Source organism: Rhinopithecus bieti, unplaced genomic scaffold, assembly GCF_001698545.2.
Source record: "Rhinopithecus bieti isolate Rb0 unplaced genomic scaffold, ASM169854v2 scaffold_11944, whole genome shotgun sequence".
In the NCBI taxonomy this organism is placed as follows: domain Eukaryota; kingdom Metazoa; phylum Chordata; class Mammalia; order Primates; family Cercopithecidae; genus Rhinopithecus; species Rhinopithecus bieti.
This window is the reverse complement of record NW_016807378.1, coordinates 1,294,161-1,313,394: the sequence shown is the minus strand read 5'-3', so window position 1 is coordinate 1,313,394 and position 19,234 is coordinate 1,294,161. Positions and strand designations below refer to the sequence as shown.

At 36.7% G+C, this 19,234-nt stretch overlaps 1 protein-coding gene across 1 annotated transcript in view; it reads left to right on the top strand.

The window, feature by feature from the left end:
* The window catches only part of PDE3B (phosphodiesterase 3B), a 102,823-nt gene that overhangs the window by 29,509 nt on the left and 54,080 nt on the right, over positions 1-19,234 (top strand). The window contains exons 5-7 of the mRNA XM_017881535.1: positions 4,440-4,546; positions 17,176-17,386; positions 18,127-18,200. Coding sequence (XP_017737024.1) covers positions 4,440-4,546; positions 17,176-17,386; positions 18,127-18,200 — 392 coding nt within the window. The remainder of the gene's footprint in view (positions 1-4,439; positions 4,547-17,175; positions 17,387-18,126; positions 18,201-19,234) is intronic.

Here is a 19,234-nt window from a genome sequence, read left to right as displayed (position 1 = left end):
TTTTTTTTTTTTTTTTTTTTTTTTTTTTTTTTTTTTTTTGCTTTCCATTTGCTTGGTAAATATTCCTCCGTCTCTTTATTTTGAGCCTGATGTGTCTTTACAGGTGAGATGGGTCTCCTGAATAGAGCACACTGATGGGTCTTGACTCTTATCCAATTTGCCAGTCTGTGTATTTTAATTGGGGCATTTAGCCCATTTATGTTTAAGGTTAGTATGTGTGAATTTGATCCTGTCATTATGATGCTAATTGGTTGTTTTGCCCTTTAGTTGATGCAGTTTCTTAATAGTGTCGATGGTCTTTACAATTTGGTATGTTTTTGCAGTAGCTGGTACTGGTTGTTCCTTTCCATGTTTAGTGCTTCCTTCAGGAGCTCTTGTAAGGCAGGCCTGGTGGTGACAAAATCTCTCAGCATTTGCTTGTCTGTAAAGGATTTTATTTCTCCTTGACTTATGAAGCTTAGTTTGGCTGGATATGTAATTCTGGGTTAAAGTTATTTTCTTTTGGTGGATCACGAGGTCAGGAGTTTGAGTTCAGCCTGACCAACATGGTGAAATCCCATCTCTAATAAAAATACGAAAGTTAGCCAGTCTTGGTGGTGTGCGCCTGTAATCCCAGCTACTCAGGAGGCTGAGGCAGGAGAATTGCTTGAACCTGGGAGGCAGAGGTTGCAGTGAACTGAGATCACATCACTGCTTTCCATTGTAGGTGACAGAGAGAGACTCCATCTCAAAAAAAAAAAAAAAGAATATTGGCCCCCATTCTCTTCTGGCTTGTAGAGTTTCTGCTGACTTCCCTTTGTGAGTAACCCAAGCTTTCTCTCTGGCTACCCTTAACATTTTTTCCTTCATTTCAACCTTGGTGAATCTAACAATTATGTGTCTTGGGGTTGCTCTTCTCAAGGAGTATCGTTGTGGTGTTCTCTGTATTTTCTGAATTTGATTGTTGGCCTGTCTTGTTAGGTTGGGGAAGTTCTGGATAATATCCTGAAGAGTATTTTTCAACTTGACTCCATTTCTCCTGTCACTTTCAGGTACACCAATCAAACGTGGATCTAGTCTTTTCACATAGTCCCATATTTCTTGGAGGCTTTCTTCGTTCCTTTTTATTCTTTTTTCTCTAATATTCTTGCTTTATTTCATCAAGTTGATCTTCAATCTCTGATATCCTTTCTTCTGCTTGATCTTCTCTACACTGGTTATTCTATTTAGCAATTCGTCTGACCTTTTTTCAAGGTTCTTAGCTTCCTTGCATTGGGTTAGAACATGCTCCTTTAGCTCAGATTAGTTTGTTATTACCCACCTTCTGAAGCCTACTTCTGTCAGTTTGTCAAACTCATTCTCCATCCGGTTTTGTTCCCCTGCTGGTGAGGAGTTGTGATTATTTGGAGGAGAAGAGGCATTGTGTTTTTCAGAATTTTCAGCCTTTTGGTGCTGATTTCTCCCCATCTTTGTGGGTTTATCTACCTTTGGTCTTTGATGTTTGTGACCTTCGGATGGGGTCTTTGAGTGGACATGCTATTCTTCTGTTGTTCGTTTTCCTTCCAACAGTCAGGCCCCTTTGCTTCTGGTCTGCTGCAGTTTACGAGAGGTCCATTCCAGACGCTGTTTGCCTGGGTGTCACCAGGAGAGGCTGCAGAACAGCAATCATTACTGCCTGTTCTTTTTTCTGGAAGCTTTGTCCCAGAGGGGCACCTGCCCGATGCCAGCAAAAGCTCTCCTGTGTGGGATGTCTGTCGGCCCCTGCTGGGAAGTGTCTCCCAGTCAGGATACATGGGGGTCAGGGACCCACTTGAAGAGGCAGTCTGACCCTTAGCAGAGCTCGAATGCTGTGTTGGGAGGTCCGCTACTCTCTTCAGAGCCATTAGGCAGGGATAGTTAAGTCTGCTGAAGCTGCACCCACAGCCATCCCTTCCCCCAGGTGCTCTGTCCCAGGGAGATTGGGGTTTTATCCATAAGTCCCTGACTGGGGCTGCTGCCTTTTTTTCAGAGATGTCCTGCCTAGAGAGGAGAAATCTGGCAGTCTGGCCTCAGTGGCCTTGCTGAGCTGCAGTGGGGTCTGCCCATTTCAAACTTTTGGGTGACTTCGTTTACACTGTGAGGGTAAAACGCCTACTAAAGCCTCAGCAATGACAGATGCCCCTCCCCACACCAAGCTTGAGCATCCCAGGTGGATCTCAGACAGCTGCTGTGCTGGCAGTGAGAATTTCAAGGCAGTGGATCTTAGTTTGCTGGGCTCTGTAGGGGTGAGACCTGCAGAGCCAGACCACTTGACCCCCTGGCTTCAGCCCCCTTTCCCAGGAAGTGTAGGGTTCTGTCTTGCTGGCATTCCAGGTGCTCCTGTGGTATGGAAAAAACAATACAACAACAATAAAAACTCTTGCAGCTAGTTTGGTGTCTGCCCAAATGGCTGCCCAATTTTTCACTTGAAACCCAGGGCCCTGGTGGGGTAGGCACCGGAGGGAATCTCTTGGTCTGTGAATTGCGAAGACTGTGGGAAAAGCGTAGTATCTGGGCTGGAATGCACTGTTCTTCACGGCACAGTCCCTCACAGCTTCCCTTGGATAGGGGAGAAAATTCCCCAACCTCTTGCCCTTCCTGGGTGAGGTGATGCCCCACCCTGCTTTGGCTCACCCTCTTTGGGCTGCACCCGCTGTCCAACCAGTCCCAGTGAGATGAACCGGGTACCTCAGTTGGAAATGCAGAAATCACCCGGCTTCTGCGTCGATCTTGCTGAGAGCTGCAGACTGGAGCTCTTTCTATTCGGCCGTCTTGCCCGGGAACACACAGATTTTTCTATTTGAATGTTGCCCTGGGTGGTACTGTTACTCTTCTTTCCCAGTCTTTGCCACTCCACATGTAGGCAATTGCCAGTATGAAATAATCAAAAGAATAAGAATCCAGCTTAAAAGAGTATTCAAACACAAGCTGAGGATGCCTATCCAGGAAACACAGACTCCAAGGAAATAGGGTCAGTGCTTCAAAGTTTAAAGGTTAGGATCGTATTTGTATAGGCAGAAAACAAAGATATTTAGCAGAATAACATATTCCACACAAAGTTGGCTTCTGAATTACAGCAGTTTGATTAGTTACAGCTTGTTTGTTTTCTTTTTCCAATTTTAAAGAATATACTTAACATTCCATCTTAGAAAACGTGTCTTTGTGTAAGAGAAGAAAAAGGGAAGTTAATCTGTAATGAAGATCAACAGTAAAGAGGGAAGGAGTCTTCTCTGACATCCTTTAGTTTTTTTGTAGCATTTAGCAAAGCAATGTAAGTTAGGGGGGAAAAAAGGCTAATCTGTAATCAGGGAAATCAAGGTTGTATCTGCCTAGGTTACAGCTGCCTGTTAATGACTGAGGTCCCAAAATCACATTCCTTTAAGTCTCAAAATAAAAGTTCCAAAAGTTTGGTTTTGAATTACTTATTTTCACACAATGAAAATATGAAGAATGACAGAGCATTGGCAGGGAGATGAGTTCATTGGGTGATGAGTTCATTGGGTGGTATTATTTGCTTACTGCTTGTTTTTTGCCTACACTAATAAAAGTTGTCAACATCTGTGAGGATAGGGAACAGAAAAAAATGAAAAACTGTACTTTAGTCCAGTAATTCTGAGTGAGGTCACTGGATCAGAAACTCCATCATATAAGAACTTGTTAGAAGTGCGGATTATGGCCAGGCGCGGTGGCTCAAGCCTGTAATCCCAGCACTTTGGGAGGCCGAGACGGGCGGATCACGAGGTCAGGAGATCGAGACCATCCTGGCTAACACGGTGAAACCCCGTCTCTACTAAAAAATACAAAAAAACTAGCCAGGCGAGGTGGCGGGCGCCTGTAGTCCCAGCTACTCGGGAGGCTGAGGCAGGAGAATGGCGTAAACCCGGGAGGCGGAGCTTGCAGTGAGCTGAGATCCGGCCACTGCACTCCAGCCCGGGCGACAGAGCGAGACTCCATCTCAAAAAAAAAAAAAAAAAAAAAGTGCAGATTATATGGCCCCACCCCAGACAGTGAATCAGAAACCTTGGGAATGAGACCAGCAGCCTATGTTTCAAGAAACCTTCAAAGTAATTGTGATAATCTGCTTTAGCCCAGGGATCGGCAGTCTGTAGCCTATGGACCTAATCTGGTCTATAACCTGTTTTTTTGTAAGTAAAATTTTATTGAAGCAAAACCATACCCATTTGTTTATTTTAGTTTATGGATGATTTTGTGCTATAGTGGCAGAGTTGAGTAGTTACAATAGAGAACATATAGCCAAAGTATTTACCGTCTGGTTCTTTACAGAAAAAGTTTGCTGTCTCCTGCTTTAGACCTTAGGCACTAGAGGCCCAAACTCTGAATTTATGAGAATATATTTGCTAATTAAATTGAGGACCATAAGGAAAAAAGATGAAACTTTTCATAGTTTTTAAAAATTTTAACCTGTTATTTTTCCCTTTTAGTCAAGGATGCTATCTAAATGGGCCTTTTAATTCAAATCTACTGACTATCCCGAAGCAAAGGTCATCTTCTGTATCACTGACTCACCATGTAGGTCTGAGAAGAGCTGGTAAGAAATCATTCTTTATGACTCAAATATGGGGGTTCTCAAAGTTTATGGTAGTGTAAACACTTTTCATCACACATTTACAGCTAATTTTGAATACAATTTCATGTGTTGTGAGTTAAGATGACTTAGCGGTTTGGGTTGGCTACTAGTTGACCATTTGCTAATTCTTTCAGTAAACAGTTTTAGAACATCTACTCTGCACTAAGTACTTTGCTAAGCAGTAGGGATTCAGGGATAAAATATATAACTATTTAACTAACCTGAATGATTGCAGACCCAGGACAAGGGAAAATCTTCAAGAAAGAGTATTTTTTTTTCGTAGAATGGTAATTATAGAGAAAAGAATTTTAGTATTAGAATAAAAAAAACCATGACTTCATCCTGGAAAAACATTATAATAGGAATTTTTTTAATTAAAAGATTATAGAATGATTAAAAACTCTTGGATGAAAGATATGTTAACAAATACAATGTAGGAATAGCAAAGCAATACTGATATTCTGCTTTTAAAGTACATTATGACTGATATTACATAGATACAATTTTGTGATTGAGATATACAATTACAACATTCTTTTATACACAGTACACTACAAAGCATGTGAAGAGGTCGGAAAATGTTACTGATAATCAAGAAAAGCAGTCACTAGAAAAAGATCTACATATGATATTGATGCTGTATTTTACAATCTTTAAAATAACAATGATGTTTAAAGGAAATGGAAGGAATAATGGCTAAAATGAATGGATACTTCAAATAGAGAACTAGAACACATAGAAAAGAAATGGACAGTCTAGAACTGAGAAATGCACTTGATTAAATTAAAAGCTTATTCAATGGTTTAAGAATGGATTGGATACAACAGAATACAAAAGTAGTGAACTTGAAGACAGAGGAATAGAAAATTTCCAAACTGAAGCACAGAGAAGGAAAAATACATAAATAACAGAACAAAGTTTAAGAGACATATGGGACATAGAATTTCTAAAATATGTGTGACTGAAGTTCCAGAAGGAAAGGAGAGAAACAAAAGGACGGAATAATTTCCCAAAACTAATAAAAGAAAGCAAACAACAAATTCATAAAGTACAGTGAGCCTCAAGCAGGATAAATACAAGAAAATCACAGCTGGATATATGAGTCAAGCCTCTAAATTATAAAGAAAACGTTTCAAAAGCAACCAAGCAAGGTTGTTTTTATTTTTCAAGGAACAACAATAATACTGACAGTGACTTGTTAACAGCAACTGTGAACTCCAAAGACAATGGAGTGGCATATTTTAAAAAGTGTCGAAAGAATAAAACTTGACAACATAAAATTCTTTATCCAATGAAGAAATATTCTTGAAAATTAAATTGGAATAAAATTTGTTTTAGTATCCTCACTCTCCTGTGACAGTAACTATGGTGATGGGTATGTTAATTAACTTGATTGTGGTAATCATTTCACAGTAAAAATGTAAATCAAGTCATTATGTTGTACACCTTGAATACATGCAGTTTTTGTCAATTATACCTCAGTAAATCTGGAAAAAATCTTTTAGTAAATCAGATGAGAAGTAGAAAAACGTACATTTTTTTCAAACAAACAAAAGCTGAAAGAATTTGTAGGTGGCAGACCTGTGCTACTAAGATTCAGTAAAGCAAGTTTCTTAGGCAGGAGGAAAATTATCCAGACTGAACCATGGCACTGCAAGAACAAACCAAAAGCACTGGTAAGGCTAAACAGGTGGGTGAGGATTAAAAGATATTGATGGGTCAAAAAGTGGGCAAAGGATATGAATAGACACTTCTCAAAAGAAGACAGTTATGCCGCCAACAGACATATGAAAAAATGCTCATTATCACTGGTCATCAGAGAAATGCAAATCAAAACCACAATGAGATACCATCTCACGCCAGTTAGAATGGCGATCACTAAAAAGTCAGGAAACAACAGATGCTGTAGAGGATGTAGAGAAATAGGAAGGCTTTTACATTGTTGGTGGGAGTGTAAATTAGTTCAACCCATTGTGGAAGACAGTGTGGCAGTTCCTCAAGGATCTAGAAACAAGAAATATCATTTGACCCAGCCAGCAATCCCATTACTGGGTATATACCCAAAGGATTATAATCATGCTACTATAAAGACACATGCATACTATAAAGCACATGCACACATATGTTTATTATCAGCACTGTTCACAAATAGCGAAAGACTTGGGAACCAACCCACATATCCATCAATAAAAGACTGGATAAAGAAAATGTGGCACATATACACCATAGGAATACTATGCAGCCATAAAAGGATGAGTTTCATGTCCTTTACACAGGGACGTGGATGAAGCTGGAAACCATCATTCTCAGCAAACCATCACAAGAACAGAAAACCAAACACCACACGTTCTCACTCATAAGTGGGAGTTGAACAGTGAGAACACATGGACACAGGGTGGGGAACATCACACACTGGGGCCAGTCCAAGGGTGGGGGTCTGGGGGAGGGATCGTTAGGAGAAATACCTAATGTGTGTGACAAGCTGATGTATGCAGCAAACCACCATGGCATGTGTATACCTATGTAGCAAACCTGCACATTGTGCACATGTACCCTAGAACTTAAAGTATAATAATAATAAAAAAATTGATGGGTAAACACAATAATAACTTTCTTTTAGCATTGATGAAATACTTAGAAGTCAATATATGACAACAATAGCATAAAGGGTAGTCAAGGGGTAAATGGACTTAAATTCGTCGTAAGGTACTAGCAATGCTTGAAAAACAGTAAAAAGTTCTAATTTAAGATAAACTAATAATCAAAGATGAACATTGTAATATCCAGGGGGCCAATTAAGAGACCAATAGGAAAAGATGTAACTAAAAAGCTTATAAGGAGATAAAATGGCATGATTAAAAAAAACTTGAATAAGAATCTGAGAAAAGAAAAGCAAAACAGAAGCAAAACAGAAGAAACACATAAAAAGTAAATAGCAACATGATGGATTAAGCATACTTTATTACATTAAATATACACCTTTGGGGCAGAGGAAGGGAGCTGACCAGAGTTGTCAGTATATTATCTGAAATGTCAAGTTTTCAACAAAAAATTGGACTTTTACACTCTAATTAAAAGACAAAGATTAGGCTGGGCACTGTGACTCACACTTGTAATCCCAGCACTTTGGAAGGCTCAGGTGGGTGGATCACCTGAGGTCAGGAGTTCGAGACCAGCCTGGCCAACATGGTGAAACCCCATCTCTACAAAATACAAAACTAAAAAATACAAAAATTAGCCAGACGTGGTGGTGGGCGCCTGTAATCCCAACTACTTGGGAGGTTGAGGCATGAGAATCACTTGAACCTGGGAGACAGAGATTACGGTGAGCCGAGATTGTGCCACTGCACTTGAGCCTGGGCGACAGAGTGAGACTTTGTCTCAAAAAAAAAAAAAAAAATCTTCTGACTGCTCATTGGTTGATGTCCAAATTATGCTGATCCCCTGACTTCCAGGAAACAATGCTTAAAAATACAATCAAAAGCTTAACAGAAAAAGCTAACAGAGATCTAAGTAACTACACATTGCAGGAGAAACAGAATCTACACAATTAATTCAGGTAAGTCACGAAACTAATCAGAAAGAAGAAAACAAACACAAAACCAGCAACATAATAGACCTTTGGTGTTGGAGGGATCTGATATGAAAGCTGTTACAGTACTTTATGTAAAATGTACAATTTTTAACAAAAATATATGAAACATGCAAAGATACAAGAAATTTTTGACATATACCCAAGGAAAACGTAACCAACAGAAATTATCCCTGAAATGGATTAGAGTTTGGACTTAGTATAAAACAAAATTGTGACATGGTTTTAATAATTATAGAGTAAGGCTACTTTTACCTCAATATTGGATTAGTGGTTCTAGCCAGGGCAATTAGGTAAGAAGGAATAAAAGGAAAAAGTAAAACTGTGTTTGCAGATGGCATGAGCTTATATATATAAAATCCTAAGAAATTCACTAAAACCTATTATCATCAATAAATAAGTTTATCAATGTGGCAGGATATACAAAAATCAGTTTATTTCTATATGCTAAAATTAAGGAATCCAAAACTCAAGTTACAAAAAGATTTCCATTTACAGTTAGCATTAAAAAATCTTTGAAATAAATTTAACAAAATAGTATAACACTTTGACAATGAAAACTATAAAATATTGTTGAAATTAAAGAAGACCTAAATATATTGGAAGACATTCCACATTTAAGGATCAGAAAACTTAATATTTTTAAATGGCAATATTCTTTAAATTACACTAGATTCGATACAATCCTTATCAAAATTTCAGCTTTGCCAAAATTGACAGTCTGATGCTAAAATTCATATAGAAACGCAAGAGTCCCAGAATAGCCAAAACAGTTCTTTAATAAAAAAGAAGAAAAAGTATGAGGAATCCCACTTTCAAATTTTAAAACTTACTACCAGGCTACAGTAATTTAGATAGTATGGTACTGGCATAGAGATATTTCTATTCAATGAAATAGAATTCAGGTTTTAGAAATAAACCTTGACATATATGGTCAAGTGATTTTCAACAAGGATACCAAGATAATTCATTGAGGAATGAATCGTATTTTCAATAAATGGTGCTGGGAAAAATGGTTATGAACATGCAAAATAATTGATTTAGAATCCTACCTCTCACCATACTGAAAAATTAACTTGAAATGCATCATAGACTCAAATGTAAACATTAAAGCCGTAAGAGAGAACAAGTATCAGCAAGAATGTGGAGAAAAGGGAACCTTTTGTACACAGGGAATGTAAATCGGTGTAGCCATTATAGAATACAGTACAGAGATTTCTCAAAAAATTAGATAGAACTGACATATGACCCAGCAATTTCTCTTCTGGGTATATACCCAAAGGAAATGAAATCAATACCTTGTAGAGATATCTGCTTTCCCATGTTCATTCACAGTAGCCAAGGTTTGGAAACAACCTAACTGTTAATCGATGGATGAGTGGAGCAAATAATATATATATATATAAAATGGAATATTATTTAGCTTTATCAAGGAAGGAGATCCTGCCATTTGTGACAACATGGATGAACATGGAGAACATTATGCTAACTGAAATAAGTCAGACACAGAAAGAAAAATACTACTTGGTGTCTCACTTATATATGGAATCTACAAAAAAAAGTCAGATTCATAGAAAAAGAGTAAAATGGTGGTTACCGGGGCTTGATGGGGTAGTGGAAATGGGGAAATAGAAGTCAAAGGCTACAAAGTTGTAGATATATAGGATGAAGAAGTCTAGAGGTCTAAAGTACAGCATGAAAACTATAGTCAATAATAATACATTGTATACTGGAAATTTTGCTAAGAGAATAGATTTTTAGGTGCTCTTACCACACATACATACACAAAAGGTGTCTGTGAGATGATGGATATGTTAATTTGCTTGACTGTAGTAACCATTTCACTATGTTTGTGTATATCAAAACGTATTCTATGCCTTAAATATGTACAATAAAAAGAAGCAAAAATAAAAGCACACATTATGAAAAAAGCTTCCATTATACCCTTTGTACTAGAAAATGAACTGGAAGCCAAATAAAATAAAAAGGATTCCATGAGGAATAAAAGTTAAAACCATAAAACTTATAGAAGAAAACATCAGAGAAAATATTGTGACTTTGGGTTTCGAGTAAGGCATTCTTAAATGTGATACCAAATGCATGGTCCATAAGTGAAAAATATTGATACATCAGAATTCATCAAAATTGAAAACATTTGTACTTTAACAGGCACCATCAATAAAGTGAAAAGACATAGGATAAGAGAAAATGTTGGCAAATCATATTTGACAACAGGCTTGTATCCAGAATATGTAAATAACTCTTGACAACTCAATAAGAAAAAAAAAATGGCCTGATTAAAACGTTGGTCTGGGCAACCTAGCAAGACCCTTTCTCTACAAGAATAATAATAATAATAAATTAGTTGGGCATAGTGATGTGACTTGTGGTGGCACCAGCTGCTCAGGAGGCTGAGTTAGGCGGATCACTTGATCCCAGGAGGTAGAGGCTGCAGTGAGCTGTGCTGATACTGCAGCACTCCAGCCTGGGTGATAGAGCCAGATCCTGTCTCAAAAAAAAGTATAAATAAAAATAAAAGAAAGGAAAGAAAATAGAAGGTCTGAATAAATGTTTCTCCAAAGAACATATACAAGTGTCCCATAACCATATGAAAAGATGCTCAGGATCATTAATATTTTGGAAAATACAAATCAAAACCACAGGGAGCTACCATTTTACACCCACTAGGATGTCTATAATTATAAAGACAGACAGTAACATGTTTGAGTAAAAAATATTCAGAAGTTAGAACACTATACAATACATTGCTGATGGGAAAGTAAAACTATATAGCCACTTTGGAAGACAATTTGGCAGTTTCTCAAATTTTAAACAAGTTACCATATGACCCAGAAATTCTACTCCTTGATACATATCCAAGAGAAGTGAAACCGTAGGTCCACACAAAAACTTGTACGTAAATGTGTATAGCAGCATTATTCATAATAGCCAAAATTAGAAACAACCTAAATGGCTATCAATAAATGGTTAAACAAAACGTGACTTAACCATACAGTAGAATATTTTTTGTCACAAAAATAAAATGGAGTAGTACTACGTGGTATACCGTGAATGAACCTTGAAAACATTATACTAAGTTAAATAAGGCAGTTACAAAAGACTACAGATTGTACAAATCTACTCATATAAAATGTCTAAAATGGACAGATATATAGATATAGAAAGTATATTAGTGGTTGCTATGGTTTTAATGTTTGTGTACCTCCAAAATTCACATGTTGAAACCTAATCCCCAATGAAACAATATTAAGAGATGGAGCCTTTTCTAGATGACTAGGTCATGAGGTTGGAGCCTTTGTGAATGAGATTAGTGCCCTTATAAATGAGGCCTGCGGGAGCTAGCTATCCTGTCAGCCATGTGAGGATACAGTGAAAAAATTACCATCTGTGAGGCAGAAACTGAGCCCTCACCAGACATCAAGTCTGCTGGCACCTTGGTCTTGGTCTTCCCAGCCTCCAGAACTGTGAACAGCCAATTTCTGTTGTTTACAAATTACCCAGACTAAAGTATTTTTTATAGCAGCTTGAATGAACTAAGATGGTGGTCACCTGTGACTATGGGTAGGAGGGACAGGAATAGGGAATGACTGCTAATGGGTATAGGGTTTCTTTTTGAGTTTATGGAAATATTCCAGAATTAGATAGTGGTGATAGTTGCACAACTCTGTGGATTTCTAAAATTCCCTGAATTGTACAATTTAAAATAGTAAATTTTATGGTATGTGAATGATACCTTAAAAAGCTGTTTAAAAACCACATAAGCATGTTCTGTCACCACAGTGTAATTAGATTTAAAAACATCTATCAATAGATCTGCAGAAAATCCTCAAATTATAAATAACCTATGAGTTAAGAAAAAACAATGAAAATTAGAAATTATTTTGAGCTGAATAATAATGAAAATAGAACTTATTAAAATGTGGGAAGAAGCTAAAGCAGTGCTTTGTTGGGAAATTTATAGCAAAAGAAAATTAAAATCAGTTAAGCTTACATTTTAAGAAGCTGTAAGTTTAACAGCAAAGTAAACCAAAAGAAAGAAGAAAACATGACACTGATACGAAAATGATAAAAGTCTGAAGAGTCATATATCTTCTAATGAAATTCAACCTGTAGTTAAAAACCTTCCTACAAATAAAACTGTAGGTCCAAATGACTTTACTGGTAAATTCTTCCCAATATTTAATGAAACCTTCCTACAAATAAAATTGTAGGTCCAAATGACTTTACTGGTAAATTCTTCCCAATATTTAATGTTGTTATGAAAGATTATATCCAGTGCCTTAGTTTTCTATAGCTGCTTGCTGTAAACTGAATATTCATATCCCCTCACTTACACCCCAATTCATATGTTGAAACCTAATCTTCAATGTGATGGTATTTGGAGCTGGAGCCTTTGGAAGGTGATTAGGTCATGTGAGTGAACTCTTTGTGAATTGGATGAGTGCCTTATAAAAGAGACCTCAAAGAGCTCTCTAATCCCTTCCACCATGTGAGGACATGGCCATCAGTGAAACAGGAAGTGGGCCGTGATCAGACACCATATCTGCCAGTGACTTGATCTTGCACTTTCCAGCCTCCAGAACTGTGAGAAATAAATTTCTCTTATTTATAAAATATCTAGTGTATGGTATTCTGTTATAGCAATCCAAATGGACTAAGACATTACTGTATCAAATTACCATATGCTTAGTGACTTAAATAACACAAATTTATTCTTAAAATTCTGGAGGTCGACGTTTGAAATTGATCTCATTGGGCCCAAAGCAAAGTGTCAGCAGGGCTGTGTATCTTCTGGAGGCTTTAGGGGATAATCCATTTTCTTTGCATTTTCCAGTTTCCAGAGGCCTTCCTAGAGCTTGCCTGCCTGCATTCCTGGCCCATGACCCCATTACTCCATCTTCATTGCCAGCAATGTCAGTCTGAATCCTGATGCTGCCATCTCTCTGGCTTTTTTATGTCTGCCTCTCTCTTTTACTTAGGCATAGGACTTAGGCGTGTGTGACTCTTATAATGACAAGAACCCTTGTCATTACATTGAGCGCAACTAGATAATCCAGGATAATCTCCCCATCTCGCGGTTAACTGATCAGCAACCTTAAGTCCATTTGCAATTTAAATATCCCTTTGCCGTGCAGTCTAACTTACAAGTTCTGTGGTTTAGGATATGGATGTCTTTGGGGGTGGTTATTCTGCTTACCACAGCCAATCTTACACAACTCTTTCACTGAAAAGGGAAAGAGGAAACACCAAATTTTTATGAGGCCAGCGTAACCCTAATATCAAAACCTGACAAGGATATTACAAGAAAATTAGAAGCCAACATCTCTTGTGAATATAGATACAAAAATCCTAAACAAAAAGTTACACATATAGTTGAATAATATATTAAAATGTTAATACCGTAGTGTCCATGTTAGGAAGTATTATTACAGGAATATAAAGTCTGTTTAACCTTTGAAAATTCACTGCATTAATAGAATAAAAGTGAATAATCATATGGTCATCTTAATTGGTACAGAGAAAGCTTTTCATGTATGTTCATTTGATAAATTTGATAATTACAATAAAAAATTTTAAGCAAATTGGGAATAGAGGGAACATTTTAATCTGATAAAGTATCTATCAAAATGTTTTCAAACATAATACATAATGAAATACTGAACATTTTTCTCCTGACTTTGGAAACAAGATAAAGATGTTCACTGTAAACACTTGTCTCCAACATTATCCTGTAATTTCTAGACAATGAATGAAGACAAGATAAAGAAACAGAATAAATACTGGAAAGGAAGATATAAACCCTTTTCTTTATTTGCAGATTACTGTTTTGTATATATAGAATATCTAGAAGGCTCTAAAAATATAGTAATAGAATTAAGTAAATTTTGCAATATTTTATTTGTACAGAAAATTAATTGTATTACTCTATACTATCAGAAAGTGGTTGAAAATGAAATTTAAAACACCATTTACCTCAGCATCAAAAGCCATCAATTACCTAGAGATAAATTTAATAAAAAATGTGCAGTGCTGCTACACTCCATGATTTTAGGGAAAATTTCCGTAACAAGACATAAAAATACTTACCATATGGGATTACATGAATAAATCTGACTGCGTGAAAATTAATAACCTCTTTATTAAAAAGTCATATAAAGGCCGGGTGCAGTGGCTCACACCTGTAATCCCAGCACTTTGGAAGGCCGAGGCTGGTGGATCATTTGAGATCAGGAGTTCGAAACCAGCCTGGTCAACATGGTGAGACCCCATCTCTACTAAAAATACAAAAAAATTAGCCAGGCATGGTGGCGGGTGCCTGTAGTCCCAGCTACTCGGTAGGTTGAGGCAGGAGAATGGCATGAACCCGGGAGGCAGAGCTTACAGTGAGCTGAGATCTCGCCACTGCACTCTAGCCTGGGCAACTGAGCGAGACTCTGTCTCAAAAAAAAAAAAATTAGCCAGCCTGGTGTAGTGGCGGGCACCTGTAGTCCCAGCTATTTGGGAGGGGGAGGCAAGAGAATTGCTTGAACCCAGGAGACGGAGGCTGCAGTGAGCTGAGAGTTTACCACAGCACTCCGGCCTGGGCGATAGAGTGAGACTCCATCAAAAAAAAAAAAAAAAAGTCATAAAAAGGATTGAAAATAGTAATAACATCTGAGAAGGAACTAGAATTCAGCAGTATAAAGAACTTTGTCAGTGGAAGAATTATGGACAACTATTCATTTTCTGTTGCTGCATATCAGATTACAACAAATGTAGCAGTTTTTGTGCAAGAGTCCACACACAACTGAGTCCTCTTCTTAAGGCGTCATAAGTCTCGAAACTGGATGTTGGCTCTTCCTTGTTCTCATCTGAAGAATCAACTGAGAATGAATCGACTGCCAGGCTCATTCAGGTTGTCCTCAGAATTCATTTCCGTTGGTTGTGGATTCTTGATGGCTCTGGGTTCTTGATAGCTGTTGGCTGGAGGCCACCCACAGTTTGTAGAGGCTGCCCATAGTTTTTTGTCATATGGTCTTCCTCACTATGGCTGCTCACTTCATGGAGTTAGCAAGGAGAATCTCTAGAGTGAGTCTCTAGCAAGATGGAATCCATAATGAAACATAATCATAGGGGTGGCATCCTGTCATCTTTCTTTTGGTAAGAAGCCAGTCACAGATGTTTTCTACACAAAGACATGAACACCAGGGGGCAAGGGTTAATGGGACTACCTTAGAGTATGTCCATCACCACAAGCCATTGGAAAAATTAGCAAAAGACTTGAACGAGCATTTCAGCAGAAAACTATACAAATGGCATATAAACATGAAATGTGCTTAACCTTATTAGTAATGAGGAAATTAAAAAGTGAGGGTACAGTGCTCTTTTATTTACCATCACATTGGCAAAAAATAAAGAGCATTATATTTATATACACACACATGCAGAGAAAGAGAGAGAGAAAGTTTGTTTTAAGGGATTAGCTCACACAACTGTGAGGGCTTGCAAGGCAGGCAAGTAGGAAATTTTCCAGACAATCTGGCAGGGTGGAAATTGCAGCAGGGGTTAATGTTGCAGTCTTGAACCTCAGACAAAATTTTTTCCTCTTTGTGAGACCTCAGTCTTTTCTCGTAAGGCTCTAAGGTAATTGGATGAGGTCCACCCATGTTATAGAAGTTAATCTGCTTTACTCAAAATTTATCGATTTAAATGTTAATCACTCTGAAAAATATCTTCATGACAACATCTATACTAGTGTTTAAATAAACAACTGAGCACCATAACCAAGTTGACACCATCGCACACATCTATAAGTTTACTAGTATGCCTGAAAATATTGTAGGTCCTTAATGACTGTTACTTGTTTTCCTTTCTGAATGAGACTTTACTTGGGTCTTTATTTTCAAATAAGGTTATAAATCTGCCTGCCTCTTTCCAGATATATCCACACTGCTTTAGTTTGAAGCACTCAGCAAAGGTTTCTGGAATAAATAGACAGAATTATAGACTCATCTTATGTGTTGCTGAAGACTCTGTTTTGTTCCCTTATTAAGCACTTAGCACTTGTTTGTATCCTTCACTATGTGCTAGCTTCATTGAGTCTCAGGGATGGCATCTTTTTCTCCATTCTGAAACCCAGTGTATTTTCCAGCATATAGTAAGCTCTACATATTTGTTGAATGAATGAATCAGCTGGAAATATTTTCATGTAATTTTTAAAGCGATCTGACATTGCGTTAGCATATGATGTTATTCTCAACTTGCTTAATGCTATTAAGAATTTTAGTTCTTTGGCCAGACGCAGTGGCTTAAGCCTGTAATCCCAGCATTTTGGGAGGCTGAGGCAAGAGGATCACTTGAGCCCAGGAGTTTGAGACCAGCCTGGGCAACATCGTGAAACCCTGTCTCTACAAAAAAATACAAAAATTAGCAGGGTACAGTGGCTTGTGCCTGTAGTCTCCAGGACCAGAGGATCAATTGAACCCAGGAGGTTGAGTCTGCAGTGAGCCATGATTATGCCACTGCACTCCAGCCTGGGCAATGGAATGAGACCCCATCTCACACACAAAAAGGAATTTAAATAAAACTTAATTTTATCAAATTGAAAATAATTCAATAAAATTTGGTAGAGATGCTTTGCTCATGTGGATAATCAGTCTGATAGGGACACATAGGTGAAAGTTAAAGACCAATAGGAATTAGGAAAATTTCTGCCATACAGTATGTATGTTTTAGTCATACTGTTCACATTTACCTATTATAAATGTAGATATTTACCCAACAAGGGGTGTTTACCCAACAGCCACTGATCATGACAAATATGGCAAATATTGCTTAAGTTTCTAGAATATCGAGGCCCCGTGTAGGAATTTATCATTTAATTGTAAATAATTTGCTTTTTTAAATAAGGAAAAAATCCTTAAAGACACAAATATATTTAATAAACATATACACATAAATACATTCTTATTTATCTACTTTCTTTTAATTTTTTAAGGTGTTTTGTCCAGTCTGAGTCCTGTGAATTCTCCCAACCATGGACCAGTGGCTGCTGGCTCTCTAACTAATCGATCACCCATAGAATTTCCTGATACTGCTGGTTTTCTTAATAAGCCAAGCATTATTTTACAGAGATCTCTGGGCAATGCACCGAATACACCAGATTTTTATCAGCAACTTAGAAATTCTGATAGCAATCTGTGTAACAAGTAAGTTTCCCAACTGTTTATTATTTCTTTTTCAAAGTGTTGATTACAGTTGTCCTCAAACATTTTGGATAGGTTCTTGGAAACTCCAGCTTTAAGCTAAATGACCATATTTTTTTCGGTGTTATAATGAAATGACATTATTTGAAGATGTGCTATAAGTTGTTTCACTTAAAATGTCAGTTTTCAAAAACTTATCGATGATATTGAGGACTTTACTGTATTTTAATAAAGTATTACCAGTTTTCTAGTTCTTTGTTATAACTAGATGATGGATTCAGCCTATATTCTTTTCCTTATTTATCTACTAGTTTTTATTCTAAATAAATATCTTCTCATTTTAGTGGTTATTAATTTTTTAAATTAAATGGTCTCCATCTGAGGTAAAATGTAATGATATTCTACCCATCCTAAGATCTTAATAAATATCAAATTATTTTAGTATACACTGCTTTAGTACCTATTGATGGTACCCAGTTCATATGGTGTTTGATATTATTTCTGCTTTACTAATAGTAGGGGTTTACCTCAGATCCAGTGTTGACTTTTCAAAAATATTTTGTTTCCTTCAAGGACACACAGATACTTTCTAGGTTAAAGCCTTTTAACTTTATAGAGAGATTGGAATATTAGGATGTGTTGCAGTTGGGATCTTGGTTAAAAATTAAACATTTTCTAATTGTGTTCAGGTAAAAAACTTTTACCTCATTTACCGTATATATTTATTTATTTTATTCTATAAGCTGTGGACATCAAATACTGAAATATGTTTCAACATCTGAATCAGACAGTACAGATTGCTGCAGTGGAAAATCAGGTGAGATTATAAAAGTCATATGTATTTGAGTTTAAGATAAATTTCTTACAGTGGTGTTTAGAATGGGAAAATGAATGAGTTTAACTTCAGTTTATCCATCTTTAAAGTGAAGATTATTATTTTTTACCCACTTCACACAGGATTTATTTAGAACAAATTATAAATAATAGATGATGAAAGTAATTCAAAGAATACAAATGTCCTGTACAAATGAATGTAGTCTTCTTATGTTTTATCTGTTGTTTATAAATAGTGAAATTATTTGTATTAACATTGAAATTTGTACTGCACAATCTAAACCCAAAAGGTATAAATTTTTTATGGCATAAAGAGGAGTTGTTTTAAAGTGTGGTTAATTATATCATTCTGAAATATTTTATATCCTCAAACAAGAAATGTTGTTGATGAAATTATAGGTGTTTTATAACCTTAAAAATTGATGACTCAAACTACCAGTAGTAGTTAACTAAGTAATTCAGACCAACATTTCCCCTGAGGGCAATTAGAAAATGTGGACGAATTATTATTATTTTTTTAATCTACTTGAAGCCATTGAAGAACTAAAAAGATCCTGTGAATCACCCATACAAGATCTGTTGGAAGATAGAACTCCAAGAAAGTGAGCCTGGGGTTTGGGGCTATCAAAAGAGTATATTCCAGTTCCACAGAGACCAATGACTAATAGGATGAGCAATTTTATTAGTAGCTTCATGGGACTAGGAAGACAGAGACTAGAGTTGAAGGCTTGCCATGGTATGGTTAACTTGATAAACTCTAAAGTGTTGTACCCTAAGAAAAAAGTTAAACCAAAAATAGATAAGCATTTTCAGGGATTGTAGGCTCTTCTCAATCCTTTTACATACCATAAAATTTACCCTTTTAAAGTGTGCAATTTAATAGCTTTCTGTTTTTTGCATTTTAAAGGATTGTTAAAAAATAAAACAAAATAAAAAGACTAATTCTTCACAAACTCTTCCAAAAAATAGAAGAGGAGGGAACACTTCCCAACTCATTCTTTTTTTTTTTTTTTTTTT